Genomic DNA, 21,880 nt, shown 5'->3' on the forward strand with positions numbered 1-21,880 from the left:
CAAGAATACCAAAAACTTTAAAGCACAGAGGATTTCAGTGGTGAGAAGAGTCTGACCTTCTGCCTCAGGCTTTTCCCTCAGCTGCCTCCTCCAGGAACATCTTTGTGCAGTGCTGCTCCATGATGAAGATTTCCAGACACAACAATAAATTGTTACAGATGAAGTAATAAACATTCACTGTATTATGGGGTGTGTATTTGACAGCTAGACTTGCAAAGAAAAGAGAAAATTTATTCCTTTCATTACATTCATTCTGTCTCTAATATGCCCTAACTAAAATTATTTGAAACAGAGGTGCTTGCTCTGCAGCCCTCACTCAATGACCTCTGCCATCCTCCTTGGCTTGCGCTGACTGCTGAACAGCACATGGCACCAAGAAAATTTCAGGAGCTGGTAGTCTCTTCGATGTCTGGAAATAAACACAATAACTGGATAGGGGTATATCTTGACTTCAGGGATGTAGGAGAACTTTAGAATAAAGCAATATTACAATTTGCTGCTAACTCAGGCAAAGACACAGCCTCCATCCTGATAAAGACTTGGTCCTTGCAGTGAGTAATGGGTGCAAAGATGTAAGTTCACACAAGAAACAGTTTCCAAATGGTAGATACACCATTAAGTGCCCAGGTGCAAACTCCTGTCATATTTCTAGTAAAACATTAAATTGAAAATACTTAAAAGCATCTATTTCTCTAACTCAGATTCCTAGAAGTGTAGCTCCTTTCTTCAGGCTTGCTCTTAGTCTGGTTACTTTCCATGATCTCCAGAACTACAGGAAAACAGCACCCTTGTTGTTCTCAGGGCTTGTCTCATCCCTGCTCTAGTTCCTTATGTCCCTGGGAGTTCTCTTTCCTCTTGTTTCAGGTTGCATTCCTATAAAACATGTTGTACTTAACTACACAAAATGCTTTGCAGCTTTGAGTTCCAGGGCTGGTTTCCAGCTTGAAGCCATGAAGCCCCCCTAACTTCAACATGCCCAGGGGAAGCTCTCATTGAGGAATCTCACCCTGGGCATCCAGGACAAAGCAACCATCCTAAATAAAATCATTTTTTCTAATCACAGGCTCCTCATGACAGGCACAGGCAATAAAAAGCAGACAGGCAAAATCCAAGCCACATATTACATCCCCCAGCTAAAGGTAGGTAGAAACAGCACTGTGCCGGTGACAACTAGTCCTTCAAGATTTAAACCAAACTTAGTGATTGTTTTTGCTGTTAATTAGTAGCTATAGCTAAGTTATCATAAAGGAAATGTATTGTAAAACTTGTGGGCTTAAATAAGTCTTTGTTTCAAGAAAAGGGGAGCACAATCCCAAAATGAACGTGCTGTCTGCACAATAGCCACCAGGAGTGAAGTCAGCAGGACCGAGAAAAAACTGGGGGAATGGTAAGTTGAGCAGGACAGATCATGGCAACCAACCCACTGACCACCTACTCAAATGGAGGGAAGAGCTGCACATGAGGACTAATAACCATGAGAAGCAAGGAACATAGCGAGCAAATAAGGGATTGAGTACTAATTAACAAAAAAGATATGTAATTTGAAAGCAGTGAAAGGGGATACCTTTTTTGTTAAAATGTATAAATAGTATAAAGTTTTGATGATTGGGGAGCTAGACTTCTGTACGTTACCAGCTAGCTCCCTACCTTGGCAAACTAGAATAGACAGAAATACCTTGCCTTCATGCACTTGTGATGGATGTGTAAAATAATTGTCAACTTGCATAGTTCTGAAATAGTAAAATTAAATGAAAATCCCTATTTGGCAGGTGTCACCAATTTTTCAGACTCTAATGATGATGAGAAAACTTGAATAGTTGGGAAAAGCTAGTCTTGCTAAGTTGTGTGCAGTGATTTTTACTAAGATGGAAAGGAGTCTTCTGTGCCTTTCAGCACTCTCAAAATCTCTGACTGGGGCCAGGTGAAGAGGCAGCTGCCCATGACTCAGTCCCCTCAAAAGGGCAATTGCCTTCAGTAATTTAATACTTACCAGGCACTCCAATATAAACAAATATCACTGAATATTACCAGGTATTGATAGTGCTTTCCATGGAAATCTTTGGGGTGTGATTTGTTATCATTTAGCAAATAGATGAAGTTTCCATAATAATAGGATGGCACAAATGTAAAAATAGTGTGAAAATAACTGGGTTCCTTTATTGTCTGGTAACTCATTTTAATTTTAAATTAATTTCACTTAAAACCATCTTAACTGTCTTCATCTATTAGATACAATTGATTATATTTAGGATATGATTGTGGGAAAGCCTTGAAGGATGATCAGTATAAATGGCAAATGGAGCCTGCTCTGCTCAGTTAATATTAAGAAGATTCAAACTCTCCCAAGTTCATAGCTATTTCTATTTAGAATTCTATCTGAAACAGTTTCTAAATATTTGGGTACTTAACTTTGTATACTCTCATGTCCCAGGTACCAAGACATACATTCCTCCAGCTACACCCAGATTTAACATTTCTCCATTAGAGTAACAACTGTTCAAAATTTCATATAGCATGTTGTTAAGAGGATATATTGTAAGATGTAATCTAAGTGGAGACTTATGTTTTTTTGCTTGCTATAAAAATGTCATGTTCCTATTTTATGGAGAAGGAAATTTCCCCCATGTCACAAACATAAATGCTGTTCCTGCATTGCTTTCCTTTCCTGGTATAATCGCTTTCTACATTTCCCACAGGCCATCAGTAATATGAGTGTTTTGAAACTGGTGAGCTCTCTATTGAACTAACCTGAGCCACATATTGTTCCTTTATCTTCATTCAGGAAAAAGCTCCAGGCTAGATGACACGTTTAGTCCAAGCTAGCAGGCGTAGCTGGGTATTAGTGATGGAGATATCAAAGCAAGACAAGAGAAATGAGAGAGGTAGGATCTTAATGAAGAATAAGTTTCCTCACACTTCAACCAAATAGTGAACTAGAGGAAATCAAAGCCCTGATATTTAAAAGTCTGTGTTCAGGTAGGCTGCATGAGGAAGAGCCATTGGTGGCTCCCAGGCCCCACTGTCTCTTCACACTGTGAGAAGACCTGCACTAGTAGAAGATCCTTTACTTGTGCTCTGAACAGCATCAGAATAGCTGCCAAAACATCGAGGTTGTTTTCAAAGAGCAAATTTGATTCCAGATGCAAATACATTTGTCTGCCTGTTAAATTCCAAGTACTGTTACATATGCACAGATAGCAGCTTTATGATACTGAAGGAGTATGAAGAGGGTGCTGACCATATACATCACTCAGATTATTGTCCCAAACATGGACTCTTTCAACCTGTGTGGAAGAAGCTGATCTGCACACAGAGTCAAGATTCTTGTTTACTTCATATCTTCACAGAGATGGGTGCTTGGTGGTGGGTGAACCCACAAAGCCGGCTCACCTTCAGTATGCCAGACACTAATTTTTATATACTGGGAACAATAAAAAAATAGCATTTCCCATATGCATTACAACCAAAAGATATAGTCACAAAAGGTAAATTCTGGAAGGTGGGTAAAGCAGTACCACTTTTCAAACCATTCAATTGCTTTAATACGGTTGGATTTCTTTCACTTGCTTTGTTCAAGCCATGACCACCATTTGATCAGGTAAAGATCCAGGAAAGTAATTTTAAGTTTTCTCATCGCTGAAGAAGCTTAACATTACAGCCCATATATTAGGAAGATCTCGCAAACAAGTCAGGAGCAGCAGCAACCACTGACCAAAGTAAAAACCACAGCAGTGCAAACCATTTGAAGTGAATTAAATAATCCCCCTCCAGAGTTCACTGGACATGTTTTTACAGTGTCACTCTCTCCAAAGTTAAATCCTACTCTTTTGAAATCTTGACATTTATGGAATCAATACAAACCAAGAGGTTGGGAAATAGCTGTACAGATGATTCAGTACACTTTCCTCTCAAATACTGGCTTAGCTCACTAAAACTAGAAGAGTTATTTATCTCAGAGCATTTAGAGCTTCTAAAATTGCCTGTGCTGCAATTTGCTACAAATTTCAAGCAATAAATGGTTTTAGTGTCTAAGTTCAGTTTACTGCATGACACTAGATGCCGCAGAAGTCTTCTTGTGCTGCCGTAAGGTACTGACATTTTAACAGTTCCATTAGTAGTGATGCAACACAAACTGTCACCCAACTTTAGTTTAAGAGATGTTATTTCAGAGGCAAGGGCATCTGTTGTAATACCACCACCATGAAAGGTTCTTGAAGGAATTTGCTGATGACATTAGAAATCAGGTTCTAATTCTATGAAAAATGAACATATTCTATTAAATACTCTGAAGGTGACCCTGGAAATTCTTTGTTTACTGAAATTTCATGGCAGATTTTCCCCCTCACACTTATTTAAAATGCCATGTTTTCTTTCATGTATAATTTTATTCCTGTTGGCATTTGGCCTTTGGATTAATTGAAACTGAAAGGAGTAGAAAGTATTTATTTATCCTTATGTCAATAATTGCAATATCTATATTTTAATTAACAAATAAGCAAAACAGTCCTCAAACCTGTCAAGATCTGCAGCAATTATAGGAGGATATGTAGGTAAAAAAGCAGCTTCTTCAGACAGAAATAGCTAGGCAAGCATTAGGAGTTCTGGGTGTCTCATTTGTACTAATGATTCTGATGATCAGCACCAAGAACTGTGCCTGGATTACAGATCTGTCAGTGGAGACAAACAACAGAATGTCTTTTCCATATGTTTCTATTTGAAACAGGCTTTTGGGAATGTTGACACATGCCTGTTCTCAGGTTAAACAGAGAGTGGAAGACAAGCAGTTCAGGAATTGGTCTCATCTAGACTGAATTGAGGAGAAATTACATTTTCTTCTCCATTTTATTTTAAAAGAAATTATTAAAATAGCACAGTTTTGGTTGTGGTTGCAGGAATAAGAATTCACTGTTTCACTGCAAGTTATTTCTGTATTATACTGAATGCATCAACTTTGTGGGATCTACTAGAAAAAAATTAATTTCCTGGATATTGATACATAGATACAACTAAGCTATTTAGTTGTAAGTAAGGTGGATAGGAAATAATTCTTCAGCTACAGAGTCAGAGCTCTGCCTAGATTTCTTTGGGATTTATTATCCAGTATTACCATGAGCAGTCTGAGCCAATTTTGTTTGGAAGAGCACGTAATATCTTTGAAGTAATTTCTGATTGGAGCATGTATTGCAAAGAGGTTAGTGCTAACAGTATAATCCCATTTATTTCAGGCATTGTTCAATCAGGAGGGAACTTCCTGCTCAGTAAGACATCAAGGCTTCCAGTAGTCCTGGATACAACATGCTTTTATTCTAAAGGGGTGTTTGTACCAGAGATCCAAGAGTGTTGTGATACCTGCAGTATGTTCAAGTCAGAGAGACCTGAGGAGAGCTAATAGAAAGGTAACTTAAAGAGGAGATATTATTATTTCCCTATAGAGGCTCAATATGCAACAAGGGAAAGAAAAGATACATCAAGCAGAGTATGGTACAGATAAGCTATGGCTGTCCCAAAGTAGCTAAAATCAGCTTCTCAATATCACATTCATTTTGTCCACGTAGAATCCTAAAATAACCATTTTCTCCCCAGTATTTTCCCCAGGAATTTGCAGCAATCTAAAAGTAAACAAAGCAGAAAGAAAACATCAGTTTTAATTTTGAAATATTATTAAAAAATGTAAGGTGTAAAATGCCAAATGAATCTTTTGTGTTAGTTTCCTTTTTAAGAACAGTTTCTCAGATTGGGTGCACTGAGAATTAGTATGCACCTTTTTCTGATTTCTAATAATTAGTTCCTTTTTTGGTTTGATCAAAATTTCAATTCCAAAATCAGAAGTAATAAAAATGGAATAGTGTTTCTACAAGAGAGTTTGATAAATTGAAGCAGAAATCATTAAACGAAAATTTAACTCTTGGCTGGTGAAAGTGGTCATTGAAAAAACAATTATCAAAATTCCAATTACAGCTAACCTGTTAAAGACATACCAAAGATATATTTTTTTAAAAAACCTTGACTTTTAAAAAGTGATTATTCATTCAGGTAGCTATTGACATATTGAGCAATTAATTTTCTGATGAAGTCTCAGTAGGCTCAGTAGTTTTTTATCTTCTATATCAGTGAAAGTACAAACAATAAGCTGCCTTCAGCTATGTAAACACCAGATTACCTTCTGATGAATGTAGGAATAATGACATGAGCTGTTACTCATAATCAAAGTCATAAAGTTTGACTTACTCTAAATGGCTTAAAGGAAATGTTCTTTGATTGATTTTAGTTTTTTGGGAGATTTTTTGATGGCTGGCTAACAATTGCCAACACAGCTTAAATAGAAAATCTGTCTTTTCCAAATATCTTAACAAATACTATTGACTAATTTTATTGAGTTTCATTTGCAGGCATCAAAAAGAACTCACTCCTCATACAAAGTTTTAATAACATTTGAAAATATGAAAAATATTTGGGATAGAAAAGAGTGTAGGAAAAAACACAGATATAGGTGGGATAAAACAGGCTTTGAAATTGAGGTAAGTGATGCTGTAGTTCAAGGGTCAGCATGATAAAAGTTGCTAGAGAGGGTATAGAATTATGCAGGACATTTAAAGGTGAAGAAAAAAAATAGATGCAGACAGAGTGAATGAAAGTAAAAAAGTAGCTTTTAGATGATCTGTGTTGTAGAAATTTTTTCTTCTGCTTCAAAACACTGCCCTAAGGATTCACTTACCCAGAACTTCTGTTTCTGTCCATTCTTGTCACGTATTGCTCCCCACCTATTAGAAAAGAATGGTACTTTGATGAAACAAGCAAACATAAAATAAAAGCTTGTTTTAGTTAGGTGTCCTAATTGCCAGAATCAGAACAAAGTATGAACAACAAACTCTGATGATGATTCAAATGAGATGTCCTGCTGACCTGCTAACCACAAGTCAAATCGCCATTAGTGATTACAAAAACTTGACACAGCTGTAGTTTTTGTTTTTCATTGGAAAAATCTGTTTTCATTGACAGAATCTCTCCTCTGGAGAGCTTCCCAGCCGAACTGAACCATGTAGGAGTACTGAAATTAATTTGAACACATTTCTTCAACTCAGCTGAAGATCCCTGGGAACATTTTTGTTAAATGCCTCATCCACCACCTTTACAGAAGGAGCTGGTGAGCTGGGACTGAAAATATCCCCAGGTTTTCTCAGATCGAATTGAACTGCTGACAGCCTGATCTGTTTTATTGCATGGTGTGGGGGGTGACCTCTAATCTTACTTGCTGATTTTTGCCATCTTTGAGGAAATGCTAACTTTTGCGGAAATATCTCTGAAATCATGCAAGAAATTTTCCCCACCCACCATCCCCACCTGCCAAATGATAGGATTTTCATAGTTGTGAAGTTGTAGCTGAACTGCATAGTATTCTGATTTTTAGGATTCATTTTATACACAAGGCAGAAGAAGTTCCAACCCAATCACCTGGATGTACTTCAGTGAGCAAGAGTTGCACTGCACACCTTGGGTAGTTAAGTATACATGGCATGTCTGCTGGAGATTAAAGAGCTCTGTCTTGTTTTGAATTTATACAATGGATGCTTGTCTAGTTAGTATTCATAGCTCATGATGCTTGGGTGCCTGGAAAAGGGCACAAATAAACAGAAAACCTAAGATGTGAACTTTTACATGGTTTTCCCCAGAGTAAAGTTAATCCTAGGATAAATCAAATGTCATTGACAGGGTATTTACTGGTGTATATTCCACCAACACCACATGTTTGAGCTGTATTTGCAGTGCCCCATTCATTTTCAAAGGCAACCAACAAAAATATGATGAGAAATCCCACACTGTGAATGGGAAAATTGGGATTTTTCTGTCACCCTTGTGTTTGAACAGCAACAGTGGCATCAACTCTCCTTGGTTAACAGTGAACCATCATTTACATGGAATACCTGGGCTTTCAGACAAATGGAAAAAGGAAGACATTGGTGACTAGCAGAGAAGTGAAGTGTGGATTGCAGTTGCAAGTACAGATTGTAGCTACTGATCATTAAATTCAAGGAATCATAAAAAACATGTTTGCCATAATGACCATGGAATGTAATTATTGTTTTTTTAAAGAGCCTTCATGACATTTTTTCTTTTAATTACCACATGAAATTTCAGGGATTACCAATAATTGCTATTTCTTTGCCAAATATATTTCAGATATAATCTGTCATGGTCCTAATTTTCTTTTAAAAAGATATATCACAGGCTTTTGAATTTTGCTAATGACAATTTTACTAAAAAAAATACAGCACCTGTAATGTGAAAGTCCAATATTTAAATCAGTCTCAAAGGCAGAGAAAAATTGCCTTGAATTCATATTCATGTATTCCTGCATTTTACACTACATATAATTTCTCCTGCTTGCTGGAGCACAAGGATGACCAGTTCCCACAGGCTCACATTTCTGTGATTAAATTTTTTTTCTAACATTTGTTATTTTCTAAAAGAGTCAACTTCTAGTTTCATACATTGATAGGAATTTATTGATTCTCAGAAATGTTTCTAAATGGAATAAAACTTAGAAGCCAAGACAGAAAAATAACCTTTTTTATCCTTCACTATAACATATACATACATCTAATTTCCTAGGGTTTGTGTCATCATAGTGAGATACACAGGCACTCAACATATGCATTTGTTTTACAGTTTAGAAAGGAGACCTGTTTTCTCAGTAATCAATGCCTATGGGCATTCATTAAATACTCTAAATTAAAGTATATTAAAATATACAGGAGTGCAGACAACAGGTCAAGAGAAGTGACTGATCTCTGTTTCTGAGGCTGCTGTTCTGTGTCCATTGCCCAGTCTTGGGCTACCCCACACAGGAAAGGCATTAACAGGCTGGAACATGACCAACAGGAGTCCACCAAGGTGTTTGGGATTTGGAGCACATGGTGAATGAAGAGAGGCTGAGGGAGCTGGCTTTGTTCAGCCCTCAGGAGAGAAGGCTCTGGGCATGTATATTTGTTGTCTCGTTCTTTGCAAAGCATGGGTAAATATAAGATAGAACTCTATCCTGATACACCGTGGTGGTCTCCCCACTGCTCTCCTTCCACATCCCCTACTTGAACCTTAACCACCAGTGGTGGTAGTGATGGCTGCACCCAGCTTACTCTAGATAGCATTCCAGATCATTTTCCCTGAAAAGCAGCAGCTCAGAGAAAGTGTTGACTGGTCCATTAAAATTTTCAAAACCAAAATTACTGAAAAATAAAAAAATGTGTAATAATGAAGGAGTTAAATGATGTAACTAAACTCCCAGTGGAATTAGTTCCCAAGTGGAATTGACAGAGACTTATAAGTGAGTTGACACATTCTTGGAAAACATCCATTAGAGAACAATATTGCACTTTCTGGAAGATGACCAAAATAATCTAATTACACTCTTTTGTTTGCTTTTATGATTATTCCAGCTTGATATTTTGTTCAAATGAATGCCATGTTAAAAGCAAAGAGATGCTGGATCTCATTACTAGGAGAGACAGGGAATTTATTAGGGTTATTTTGCAAAGATTTAGATCACTAATATCCCTACCTTTGGTATTCTTAGGAAAAACTTTCAATCATATGTCCTGGTTTCAGTTAGGATAGAGTTAATATCTTCTCAATAGGTCTTACAGTGCTGTGATTTGGGTTTGGAATTAGAGTGATGTTGATAACACACTGATGTCTCGGGTTTTGCTAAGTAAGGACGTTTTTTCTTTTGTCTCATGCTCTGCCTGTGAAGAGGAATGCAAAATAAACTAGGAGAGATCCTAACTGGGACAGGTGATTGGAACTGACCAAAAGGATACACCACAGAACTCATGCTCAGTACATGAACTCAGGGGAGTTACCCAGAAGTGTGGTGGATCTGGGTTCGGGAAGGGGGTTCTTACATTGGTCAGCTGGTGGTGAGCAATTGCATTGTACAGTGCTTCTTTTTCCCTTTTTATTATCACTTGTCATTATTATTGTATTTTACATTATTTTTCATTATTAAACTATTCATATCTCAATCTACAAATTTTACTTTGATTTTTCCCCCAGTTCCACTGGGGTGCATGGCAGGAGATTCAGAGGTGACAGACTGACTGCCTAATTTTCAGCTGGGCTTAAACCATAACACCATTTCATATGCAGACTCTCCCTTTTTATTAAGAAGAAAAAGAAGAGATTTTAAGAAATCATTAAGAAGACCTGTATATAAATTACTGAAAATTACTTTTAAAAGTGAGTTTTCTTCTCTCTGACAAAAACATTTCATTAGAAATACTCCACTTAGTTTTTCCCAAAAAAACTATCACGACCTTCAACCAAAAATAACCTTGAATAAAAAAAGGTAATTTAATCCCTTTCAGGAGAAAAACTAAGCAATGTATTTCCATTTGCTCAAAGGAAACCTGCTCCAAATGACTCTGTAAAAAGAATTCTGTTGCTCTTTTAGATAAAAGGACAAGTACTTGTGGTCCTATATAAAATAATTTTCATAATTTTGTGTCCAATTTTTTATAGTAGAGGCACCTTAGCTGTCCTTTTCAGTAATAACTTCCCCTTGATATTAGCTCTGTAGGAGCAGTAACTGAACACACGACTCTGCTCTACAGTTAAAAAACTGGAATACAGAGACTGTTTCAGTACTGTTACATAGAATAGAAATTGGTTTTATTTGAACATTTCTTGTTTTTTTTGTTAATAAACTGTACCACGAAAATGAAGGTGGACTTCACAAAAAAGCATAAAGAAAATTATCAGGAAAACAGTAAGCTGATAATTAATCCTTGAATAAAATAATAAAAAACTATAAATATAACCTAACATGATAAAAAAGGTTATCATCTGTGGCTTCAAAACTAAGGTGTTTTGGCAGATAACAGAATCTAGACTCGAATGTGCTTACTTTTGTAGGTAAAATGCTCTTAACAGAAAATACAGAAAGACTTCTGAAGAGTGTGGTAAATAATATTAAACAAACTGGCTCCTTAAGACTGAAGACATGAACTGAAAACAAATAAGGCCTTAAAAATAAAGAGGAATAACAGGTCTTAGATCTCGAGCTAATTTTTGCAGATTAGTTGATATTAGTAGAAGTCAATGCTTTGCATTAACCAAGGATTTAAACTGCTTAATGGACAGAAATATATGCAGCCTAAAACTTCTCATATCAGTTTCTTCCCTGGCCTTGTTTGTATAACTGTCATAGTGCCACCAGACAAAAAAAACTAGTGTGGGTCATGTCCTATTCTTAGTTCTGTATCACAAAAACCTAGTACCTTTCGAAAACTAGGAATTTTATCTACTTAATTAGACAAAAGTTTAGTTCCTAATCTTGTATTAATAAGAAAGTTAGGGGTCACTAATGTTCACCAAAAGATAAAGCTTCTTAGAAAATGGTTGCAGTAATTTGAAATTATAGTTTTGCTTATATTTTTCAACATGAGAGGTGACTCAAACTGTCAGGGAGCCAATCGTTCAATCACTCCCACAGATCCCACAGTACTGTAATGAATTGTATGGAGGACAGTCTCATGGATTTAATACCATGGATCACCAGACACTGTATCTTTTCCCCACAATCTCCTCATGTATTTTGCTTTGCTGTAAAATATGTTTGAGTGTTGCTGTTTAACTTTGAACTACAATGCCTGATGTTGATTGTCTGACAATGATAAAGTAGTTTATTTTTTCCCCATGAAAGAAAAATGGAACTCAAGCCAAGGTTTGCTTATTCAGGAACAAAACAGTTTGGGTTATGACTTTTGGTGGTTTAAGATGTTACTTGTTTATAGTTATTCTGAGTATAAGCTCAAGTGATGGCAAGTAAAGGGAAAAATATAGGGAAAAACAGAGTCTTCAAAGTCAAAACCCCAGATATCACTAACAGTTGTCAAGGCTTTAGATGTTGCACAGGTGAATAATTTAATTGTGTGTTAAAACTTAGAATGCTGTTGCTCTGTCTGGTTGTCCCCCCAACACTAAACCACAAGCGTTTTGCCTCACATATCAATTTTATGTCCATTAGTATGGCTTTTTGTGTTAAACATTTAACCAATCTTTTTTTCAGGGCATAGACGTTTCAGTTTAGTAGTTGGTTAAGCCATTTAATCTGCTGCATTATTCCATTCAAATCTTTCAGTGAACTGTTGATCAAAATAGAGGGGAAATGTGTTTTTAACATCTCAGTGTCCTGTTATTAAAGCATTTTCTCATTTTGAGCACCTTCCAAGCATCTGAAAATCTATCTTGTTCATGAAAGGTTATCAAGGCTTTTAATATTCTTCTTGTTCCCTCCAAGCCTTAAGGTGATAGTCCATAGATTTAATAGTAGCCAAAGGCATGGGGTTTTGAGACCCTCCTGGATTTTTCAATGTCAGGGCTTCAGCAGATGCAGATTTTTAGTGAAGTATAGATCATATATTGTAGCTTGGAAGTGATACTAAAGTGACGCAGAAATAAAAGTTGGATTTGTCTGAACAAGCTGCAAACATTCATGATGGATACTTTACTTCACTAACTTTGAAAAGAGATTTGTTTAAACAAGAACCACAGCTACTTCATCCAAGGTATGTCCTTGACTGAACTGTACTTTCCTTACTAAACAGACTATGGCATCTTTATACCGTCAACAAATCTGCCCCAGGTTTCCTTTTCCTATGAACATCACATTTCTTTTCCCAGTTGGAACTAAGAATGCCAGAAAACTAGAAGGAAGAGAAAATAAAATTTAAAAAACTCAACCAACCAATCAACAAATAACAAAAAAAAAAGAAAACCACCAAATTTGCAGAGAATTTGGTATAGAATAGATATGACAGGTTTGTTTAGAAATTCTAGCTTAAATGTACAGATCTGAAAGAAATCTACCACCAAGTTTATTTTTGATGTGAATTTAGTCTATTTTTATTAAGAGACCTTGAGATAAAAATGACAGTTTCATATGTCATTTTCAGCCACCAGTCTTCTTAAAATAACAGAGTGCAGATGAAAAAAATAAAAATTACCAAACTAATAGTTTGTCCTCCCTAGTCCCATTGCCATTTGCAGTTTCATTGTGCCTCTTTAACTTGTTTTCATTCTGGTCTCATTAAGAGTTGTAATTCTATGTGTATGGAGCCATGAGTGTATGCACATAAACACAAACATGCATGTGTACATGCAAGACATTCTGAAAATACTGTCTTACTATGTATATTATGCACCAGGTATTTCAGTTTTAAGCAAATTTAAGATGCCATTGCATGCAGTATTTCTCCAATCTAATCTAGAATTTTGCATTTTAGCTATTTAAGTGTGATGTTATCCCATAGATTCTTTTATAGTCAACAAGGAGAAATCAGATCCAATAAAGCAATTCAGCTCACCTTTAGACACTTAAGCTACAGCAGATGAATAGCTATAAAAGATAAAGGGAAACATGCAGAGGCACAGGAATTTAAGTTTTGTACATCAAAACTTAGTTCCTATGTCTCCCAATCTCCATTACTCACTTTATCTGCTTACCTCCCTGTCTCTGGAATACTGACACAGAAACTACCTGAGAGATTCTGCTCTCTCTAAGTATCAGTGGGTCAGTCCATCTTGCCCATATTTCACTGTCTAGAGAGACTGTGACCAAACCCAAACAGTCTGCTACCCACAACAGTCTCAGCCAAGCTGTTCCATATTTACCTCTCCTCCTTCCATGATGTTCTGTCTTTTCATGTTCTCTTCCTCAGCCTGAGGTCACACAGTACCTTATTGGAGATAGACTCCCAGTCCTGTCATAGCTGATTTTATAAATAGGTCTTTAAATGATAGAAAATAACTTGCAATTTCAAGTTGCAGAACAAGAGAAGCCAATCTAAACATTTAGAATCCTTGTGGTCCAATGATCAGTTAGGCAGTTTATACGCGCAGTTCTGGATTTGTACAAATGGCTTTTGAAAGCTTCACTAAAATGTATTTTCCTTTTATCACTCCATCACCTTCTATGTTGTAAAATTCATGAGCAGTTTAAGGCGTTTTCAAAAATATTTCTGAGATATTACAAATATCAACTTAATAGGGTCATTCATTATTATGGCTGCCTTTTACAAATATTGAATCTCTTTTATGGAAGGGGTCATAAATGAAAAATGAGCCTACAATAAGCATTAACCCACACAACACTGCATTTTTTACCCTATCTATCAGCATGTCTCTGCTCTTTTTTGTCTCCCCAGGAGCCATCTCAGCTAAGTAAAATGCAAATATTTTTATTTGAAATACAACTATGATAAGATTCCCATGAGTTTTTTATTTAGGTCAAGGAGTCAAAATTATCCTTTACTCCCTAACTATATGTGAGTGACAAAGAACTTACACTCACAATATGTATTTTGCAATCAAATTGGTTGAAACTAATGAAAGATATTAAAAAGTGACGGCTTAATCCTGAAGACATTAAAATCTATTTTAAAAAGTGGTTTAGAGTTCATGATACAGAATTACATTTTATGGCTGGATTTATCATTGTTAGAAACACCTAGCCTAGGGCTCCAACAGCCTCCCACTTGTCAAGATCTAATTCAATTTTTACAGTTAAACAGCTCTGCAAATATTTTTATATGGCACAATTTTGGAGGCCAGTGCATTTATGCATTAGACAATTCAAGGATTGGTAATTTTTTATATTGTTAGATCCACTAGATACTTCAGCAATATTCAAATTAAGTAAATGTGTTAGTAAGTAAATGCATTCCCCACATATTTGCTCTGAACAAGTCTGAGGTTTCCTATATAACATCATCTTCAGTTTTCTTCTTTTTCCTTCACTTTTCATGTCCTTCTTCAGTACATCAGACCACTTGTCTTCCCTCCTACTCTGTGTTTAGCAGTGACCATTCAACACAGTCCTCTGCAGGAAGTGCCTGTCTCAGTCGAGGAGCTCAGATTTTGCTCAGAGTGCCTCCTTGCCTAAGGGCTGGTATCTTTTCTTTGCACAGCCTGTCAGTTCCCATTTAAATCAGCATCCACTTCATCATGGAAACACAGAATCACAGAACATGCTGATTTGCAAGGGACCCACAAGGATCACTGAGTCCAAATCCTAGCCCTCCTCTGGACATCCCAAGAGTCACATCATGTGCCCAAGAGTTCAAATGCTTGTCGAACTCTGTCAGGCTTGGTGCTGTGACCACTTCCCTGGGGAGCCTGTTCCAGTGACTGACCACTTTCTGGGTGAAAAACCTTTTCCTGATATCCAACCTAAACCTCCCTGGGACAACTTCAGGCCATTCCCTCGGGTCCTGCCATTGTTCACCACAGAGAAGAGATCAGTGTCTGCCCCTCCTCTTCCCCTCATGAGGAAGCTGTAACTGCAATGAGTTCTCTCCTCAGTCTCCTCTTCTCCAGGCTGAACAGACCAAGTGACCTCAGCTGCTCCTCATACGGCTTCTTCTCTTTCCCTTCCTTCACCATCTTTGTTGCACTCCTTTGGATGCTCTCTAATGGTTTATAACTTTCTTATATTGCAGAGCCCAAAACTGCCCACAGGACTCAAGATGAGGCTTCCTCAGTGCAGAGCAGAGCGGGATAATCCCTTCCCTTGCCGGGCCATTGATGCTGTGCCTGATGCCCCCAGGACACAGGTGGCCCTTCTGGCAGCCAGGGCACTGCTGACTCATATTCAACCTTCCATCAGCCAGGATCTCCAGGTCCCTTTCCATGGCACTGCTTTCCAGCATCTCATTCCCCAGTCTGACTGTACATTCAGGGTTGCCCCATCTCAGGCGTAGAATCTGGCACTTTTCCTTGTTGAACTTCCTATGGCTGGTTCATATGGTTGGTACATATGCTTGGCACACTATTTACCTCCTCCTCTCTCCTTCCTCAGCCATCACTTTTCCCCCTAGTGCTATTCTTGCATAATCACTCATATGGGTAGGTTATTCTGCACAAATTTGGAGCAGCTTGTCTTAGAGGATAGTTGTCATCACCCTGTGCTTGCACCAAGTATGTTTCACAGCTCTCCCAACACCGGAACTCACAGCCTCACAGCAGCTCATCCCTGAGCTAAAGTATTCAAATTTCACTGCAAATTTTACTGTCTAATGTTATTGGTTTCTCATGGCTGTTCAAATATACCTTAAATACACACATAGAAACAAACACATACCGTCTGTCCTCCATAAACACCTTTTCCTAATTCTGCCCTCCATTTTTCTACACTACATTTGGTTTCCCAAATACAAGCAGCAGCATCTCAGCAGCATCTCAGCAGCTCTCTGTGTCCTGAATGGATATCATCTCAGCATAATGATATCCATTCAGGACACAGAGAGCCCAGACTTCTGTGCCAGTAAACTATGCCATTTAATTGGAAGGCCACCATCAATTTTTATGTTTCTTTTTGCATTCTTCTTGGCGGCGTGTTTGAAGAAAATTATATCAGCTTTGTTCACAACTTAATATGTACTTGGAATACTTGTTAATACCCAACAAAGTATTTATGACTTATTCTATAAACATTGTATTTGAAGTTTTAGAGCAAATACTAGAGTAGATCAAAAGATGATGGGTCTACACCTCTTCCCAATACTCTCTAATATTCTCAGACAAGGCAAAAACAAAACAGTCTTATGCTGGGAGCTAGCAGTGCTCCATCTGTGACAGCCAAATCTTTGGGTTCCAAACCAGTTGCTGACATTTTATTGCACTCATGACTGGCAGAGAAAATGGGTAAAAGAATCTGTTCTACTCACCCAAGGAGTTTGACTGAATGAGTTTTCCATTTAGATCCTGCTGTATGGGAGTGTCGATATACTCCCTCTTTGTAAAGGAAAAAATCTTCATACACTTTCATTATTGCTGAAAAACAATTGGGAAAATCATCATCACAGTCAGCCAACATTACTTCTGTTCTTTGCTGCTTGCATTTCATCAATGAAATTCTTGTTGTGTGTTTGACTGCATTAAGTGTATTTTGTAATTACACTAAGAGCATCAATTTCTCTGGAGTGCCCCGCTGTGAATGAACCAACAGAAATACTTTTTCAGACTTTTCTCAAGGGTTTCTTATCAAGTCTGTTGGTTTTCCCTCTCATCAAAACTCCCTCTTATGGACTTCTTCCAATACCGTAAGAAGAAACATTGCCTCGTGAAGGTTTTATTTCATGTATTTTCATGAAGGTTTTTTACATAAATTTTGAAATCAAATTCAACAAAATTAATCTTTGCAAGGTTCATGTATTAATTACTCAGTTCTGAGTAGCATCTGCATATTCAAGAAAAGTATTTAAAAGACAATGGATATCCTGTGAAATATGGTGGAGTGACATGGCTTTTTCTGAAACTCAAAGTTCGTTGAGTAGACAATAATGTCTTTAAGGAAAACTAGATTGTCTGTGTATGTATAAATCCTTAATTTTAGTTAAAAGTGTGGGGAAAAATAAACCCTTTTTTCATAAAAATATAAGGTGAAAGAGCTGATAAACTGGAAATTTTTTGCAAGAGAATGAAGATTACAATTTGCATTTTATGCCTATTTATTATTTCTTAGGAGTCTCATTCATCTGCTTTTTAAGAAAATAGTTCTGGGTTTCTTTCCACATATGTTCTGACACCTTAGTACCATTTGATTTATGGTGGGCTATGTATACGTATATACCTTGCAATCAGGAGCTAAATAATGGTACAGTCTTTGGAGTCAGAGTGGCCTGGAAGCATGAAGCACAGGATGGGCAAAGATGGTGATAATTCTAGATCTAGCACCGAGATATTTTTATTTATTCAGTGACTTTGTCCTGATATGGACTGTGACTTGGACAGGATGAGATGATCACAGTCCACCACCTAATTTTGCTCCCTCTTGCAAAGGAGAGACTTTGCAAATCCCAAAATGTATGGATTAATTATTAGTGAACCAGAAAAGGCAGTGATTTTCATAAGGTTGACTAGTTCATGAATGTGCTACTTCAGTCATGCTGAGCTTGTCAGATCTATGCGTATAGATGCAGCAGATTATAATATTGATTCCACTATGGATTCCCCTGCATAAAATTCTTAAATAGGAATTTTTGTGTCTTTTTAATCATAAAAAGATAGAAGAAATTAAAACTAGTTGGTACAAAAGAAAACCAAGTTTAACACTGTACATTAATATAGTCAAGTGCTTTCTACTGATCATTTTCTTGTGTTAGCAAATACAAAATTTTTTCCCAAGGTCACGATGGCTGAAATTGTAAGTATTGTGGGGTCAAAACTCTGATGTATTGCCAACAGTGTATGAGCCTTTCCTTTAACTGAGACAGACTAATGTGTCAGAGAGGATAATTTTCCTACATCAGTATTATATTATCATTATTTTCTAAAGTCCACTAAAAATAAATAATGGGCAGTATTAGATTGTCCTTTTGAATGGTTTTCAAAGGATTGGTGAAATTTCACTATGTTTACTCAAAAATGGATTTCTTTAAAAAGTGGTATTTCATCATTTGAATCCGAAAATGCTAATGTCTCGGTTCCTGTAGTATGTAAGACAATTATGTAGGTCAGAGAGAAATTGGCATCCAAACTTGAAAACTGTATAACATAAAATTTTCCGTTACATTCCTACACCTCCTGATTCACAGTTGTTAAAAAAGCATACTTTTTTTATTAACCTTGAATACATCCAAAAATCAAAGTCCTTTCATCATCATGATCTTGAAAGAATCTTGAATGTTTTCCAGCTATTAAACATTACTTAGTACATTAGATAAAATTGTCCCTAAGCACTTTGTAAGTTCTTCAGGAATGACAAGTGAATGAATAATGGAAAATCTCCTTCAGTATTTGAAGATCATTTGCAGAAAAAAGAATGATAAGGTTTTAAAACTAGACTTTTGCCCTGGTTGCATTTGTAATATGGGAAGATGGAAGAGAGAATCGATGACAAATTATAGGGTCATAGCTGTGACTCATTTAAAATTCACTTTGTAGCCTAAAGAAAAACAGAAAGTGATTTCACTCAGTGACGCACACTCCCAATTAAATGACCTTACGTAGATCTTGATTTTTCTATATACAGCATTGCCTTAACTTGATACACAAAAAGCATTAAATTTTTTTTAAAATATATTCATTTTTGAGTGGCTAAATCTTCACAAATGGCTGAATATTTATTACTTTATGTGTAAAATTTAGTACTAACAGATTAATCCAGCAAAATATGTGTATACACAGATTATGAATGCAATATTTGAGGTCTGAAACTCTATCTAGATTCTAATTTTTATCATTTTCTAAAACTAGCAGAAATTACTGTCTTTGCATCTAGATCAAATGCAGTCTGGAAAATAATATTTCCCTTGAGCAAACAAACTTGGACAGAACAAAAAAAGAGACTGATGATTGTTGATCTTGTTAAGTCTGAGTTTCAGATTAATTGCAGCTGCCCGCATAAGCAGCTTTAAGAAGTAATTTCAACTCCACCCAAATGAATTCTATCTAATAATCAAAACCATTTGAATAATAAATTGGAGATTGTGATAATTCCTTACATAATTAAAGGCAGTAGAAAGGCAGACGTACAATTCTTTGGTTTTGCATCAGCTAGCCATCCAAGAAAGGCTGACATCCTGCACTATGACCTTTCTCCATCACTCCAAGCCCTGCATCCATCAACGTCTCTAGTTACACTGGCCTGGGCTGTGAGCAGGAGCCTTCATTTTCAGCTGTTGCCAGCACCATTCCTGGCCACAAGTGGACAGTATCCAGGGTAAAAACTTTCTTTTGCAGTCCTTCACTCAATGCTGAAGTCTCTTTATTTTTGACCTCCAAGAGGTCAGGGATCTTTATTGCAGAGTTCAGCAGAAAAATTTCAAAACAGATAGGCTTGATTTGGGCTGTGAAATGAGAAAATCTGGGGGGGTATTTCAGCACTGAATGATTTGCTGAAAGGCCCATCTAGTTCAGCATTACCTTCAGAGGAGAGCAGGCTTGGTAGACTGGCCCTGGGCAGTGGGGGAATCAACCCCAGCCCTAGAGATCAGAGCTTGGCTAACATTTAATTCCATCTGCACAGCCACAGATTGCTATTTCACCAATGACCTAAGAACTGTCATGAAAAAGGTACACAGATTTCCTGCACACAAATTTGCACATATTTTCAATGTATCCAGCTCAAGGTCATTTTACTCTTTACAGACTGATGCAGTCATGCTGCCTTTAGGGCCTCTACTTGCCCACCAAATGTCCCTGGATGAACCACAGCGCATATGACCAGTTTCTTCACTGTGGCATATAATTTGCATTTTCTAATGTTTTGATACAAGGTCATTGCACAGTCAATAATGTTATTATCTTTCAAACTTACCGTACCTTGCACTGGTCCTTTGTCCATGATTTCTTTCATTATGTCAGTTTCCTGAGAGAAGGTGAGAGCAGCAACAGAGAGGGCAAAGGAAGATAACATATTCTATTAAATAAGATTAAAACTCACTCTAATTTATCATTGTGTACACATATATATAGTATAAATAAATATAGTATACCATTGTACTTGTATTTCTGCAGGAGAATACTTGGTTTATGAAATTAACAAAACCTTCAGAGACATGTTTAGAAAGCACAAATGCACTGTTATGACTGCATACTTTCTCTTCTATCTCTAATTTCTATGGGACCACAAAGTATCAGCTCTAAAGAGATGATGTACAACTGAGAAAATACAAAGAATTTCAACTCTTAGGAAAATTCAAAGGCAATATAAAGGAAAATTGACAGCTCTAGTCTTGAAGTTAAGTGAACATATTTTAATATTCCAGATAACATTAAAGCCCTAAAGGAGCAGAACTGATGAGACAACAGGTGAATGTCATGTACTTACTTTTGAAGACACCCTGTAGTGAGAGGCACAGCGGTATAACCGATTGGATTCTTCAAGAGCATTGGGACATGGCCCATTTGTATAGTTTTTTCCAGGTTCTGTTGACACATAACAGTGATTTTCAGCTGATGGCCCCAGGTGTTTGTTCCAAAATGATGGATAACAAGCATAGGATACAACCCTGTTCAGATATTTTTCAAAAAAGAGTTGATAAGAAGCCTGTTTAAACATTTTTCCCATTTTATTTCAAGTTTTTAACTATTTTGCAACTGTCATGTTTCAAGTAATAATCTTCAAAAGTGTGAATGACTCATATCTTCAACTGGATGGCATTTGCTTCAATTGATATACATGATATTTATTATTAAGTTTCCATTACAGTAGTCCTCTCTCCACCCTTCTCCAAAGAGAGAGAGGGTAAAAAGTGAATTTAGCACTTGTCACCTGTCACATTCATCTCATTAACAATGCATGAAAATTCACGCTGAAAAAGACCAATAAATTACCAATGTTGTCAATGGGCTTCATTTAGCAAAAATGGCTTGTGAAATGGAATGGAACTCTGCTTGACATTTCCAAAACAATAAACACATTTCTGTGTTAATGCCATGGAGGTTAATGAGAGGGTTTCTTTTGAAGAGTATAATTAAATGTTTTGTGGAAGCAGAATACTTTAAAATAGACAGTGCTATAAAAAGCATTTGTACAGCATTTGTTCAGGTAGCTCGTCAATAATACTGAGCTTTCTGAATAGGAAGAACTGAAAACTAGTTCTACACAATGTGGAGTATAACTATGTTTGCCTGTATATACTTAGGTGTCAGGAGTTTTACAAGATGAACCCATATATGCTTCATGCTTCAGCTATTCCTCAGGTGTACTTAGGAACACCTCAGAGGGAGACAATAGAGAAAAAATTCACTTCTAGGATTGGGATTTATTTTCCTCTTCTCTCAACTGGACTGTCTCAATGGAGTTGTCACAGGTTCTGCATGGATGGGTCTTATTTATATGTCAACAGAAGTGAAGCACTAAAAGTTGCAGTAGCAGATT

General features: G+C 36.8%; 1 protein-coding gene and 1 long non-coding RNA gene across 2 annotated transcripts in view; one reads left to right on the forward strand and one right to left on the reverse strand.

Moving 5' to 3' along the window:
• Positions 1 to 3,310: 3,310 nt before the first annotated feature.
• Positions 3,311 to 21,880, reverse strand: part of TINAG (tubulointerstitial nephritis antigen) — a 39,480-nt gene continuing 20,910 nt past the window's right edge. The window contains exons 7-11 of the mRNA XM_085056628.1: positions 20,828 to 21,008; positions 20,320 to 20,365; positions 16,722 to 16,827; positions 6,716 to 6,761; positions 3,311 to 5,609 (exon numbers count right to left, since the gene is read on the reverse strand). Of these exons, the coding sequence (XP_084912754.1) occupies positions 5,493 to 5,609; positions 6,716 to 6,761; positions 16,722 to 16,827; positions 20,320 to 20,365; positions 20,828 to 21,008 (496 nt within the window). The 3' untranslated portion in view covers positions 3,311 to 5,492. The remainder of the gene's footprint in view (positions 5,610 to 6,715; positions 6,762 to 16,721; positions 16,828 to 20,319; positions 20,366 to 20,827; positions 21,009 to 21,880) is intronic.
• Positions 6,416 to 8,207, forward strand: LOC146440188 (uncharacterized). The gene is made up of 3 exons (XR_014851072.1): positions 6,416 to 6,518; positions 7,000 to 7,144; positions 7,409 to 8,207. It is a non-coding gene; the product is annotated as an uncharacterized LOC146440188 (long non-coding RNA).

Source organism: Lichenostomus cassidix, chromosome 3 (assembly GCF_008360975.1).
Source record: "Lichenostomus cassidix isolate B80296 chromosome 3, HeHo_3.0, whole genome shotgun sequence".
Lineage (NCBI taxonomy): Eukaryota > Metazoa > Chordata > Aves > Passeriformes > Meliphagidae > Lichenostomus > Lichenostomus cassidix.